This window comes from Arachis hypogaea, chromosome 2 (genome assembly GCF_003086295.3).
Source record: "Arachis hypogaea cultivar Tifrunner chromosome 2, arahy.Tifrunner.gnm2.J5K5, whole genome shotgun sequence".
NCBI lineage: Eukaryota > Viridiplantae > Streptophyta > Magnoliopsida > Fabales > Fabaceae > Arachis > Arachis hypogaea.
The window spans coordinates 4,793,184-4,794,257 of record NC_092037.1 but is presented as its reverse complement, the minus strand read 5'-3'; the positions used below and the strand labels follow the sequence as shown (position 1 = coordinate 4,794,257).

The 1,074-nt window shown below is 36.5% G+C and overlaps 1 protein-coding gene across 1 annotated transcript; it reads right to left on the bottom strand.

Annotated features, from left to right (window-relative positions):
- Positions 1-276: 276 nt before the first annotated feature.
- LOC112718004 (uncharacterized) lies at positions 277-864 on the bottom strand. The gene has a single exon (XM_025769919.3). It carries the CDS (start codon positions 862-864, stop codon positions 277-279), a length of 588 nt encoding a protein of 195 aa, XP_025625704.1.
- Positions 865-1,074: the final 210 nt, after the last annotated feature.

Below are 1,074 nucleotides of genomic sequence, written 5' to 3'. Positions count from 1 at the left end.
CAACTATTATTTTTACATAAACATAACTATTCTATATAAATTTTCTTTTATTATTAATATGATAATTTTATAATTTCTTTAAATAAAAAAAAAGTACAATTAGATATAAGATGACTACGTACAAATTTATTTTCATGTAAATATAACAGATAGATAATAATTATTAAATAATAATTTAATCAATCATATCAAATTATTTAAAAGTTGTTACCTACTATTTTCACGTACAAACAATTTGATGTAAATGATCACGTATTGGTAACGAGATATGTGATCTTAGTCCTCATGGTTACGTTGTTGTCTACGAACGGTCTTAGTGGCCAGATGCAATGTAAGAAAGCGGTATAAAAAAAGAACCGCCAGAACTGCAAAGAAAGAAAGGAAAACGCTGAAGAAATAGTGGCAGATACCATCGTCGGGTGGGTTAACAATGGAAACGCCAAAGGAGTAGGATATGGCAAGAAGACTGAGGGAGACACACATAAGGGTTGACAACAACAACGTTGGAAAACCGGGTCCGACCGGAGCACCGCTTATTAGCCATATACATGAAATTATAGATGTATAGAAAGATACGCTGTTGGTCCAAAGATAACCTTTGTAGTTGCTTCTGTTCACCTTAGCGAAAACAGATTGTCCGGGACATGCTTGATTTGTCCCCGTCGGCGTTGGACACCCGATGAATCCGTTGTCGCTGTTTTGGACAACTCCACCGGGCGGATTCAGACCGATTTGGAAGGTCATGCTCGCAATCATAGTGGCTACCATGGCCAGATTCCCTCTTATCTCCTTCAGCCATTCTCCATCGTCGGTAGGCATCAGAAGTTGAAGCCGTTCTTTGAAAGTTCTGAGACTCGTTGCCATTAATTTGAGTAATTGATTACTATTTACTATTTTGATTCTGTATTAATTTTGAACCTAGTCGGCTATATATACAATCAACATCGTCCCTAAGTAATTAAAGCACGAAAGACTTTTCTAGCATGCAATGCATGGTTTGAGTATTTACTTCGACGGCTCATGCAAGACTTTTCTTCACTGATATGTAAATGAATAGGAAAAGTATAGGTAGAC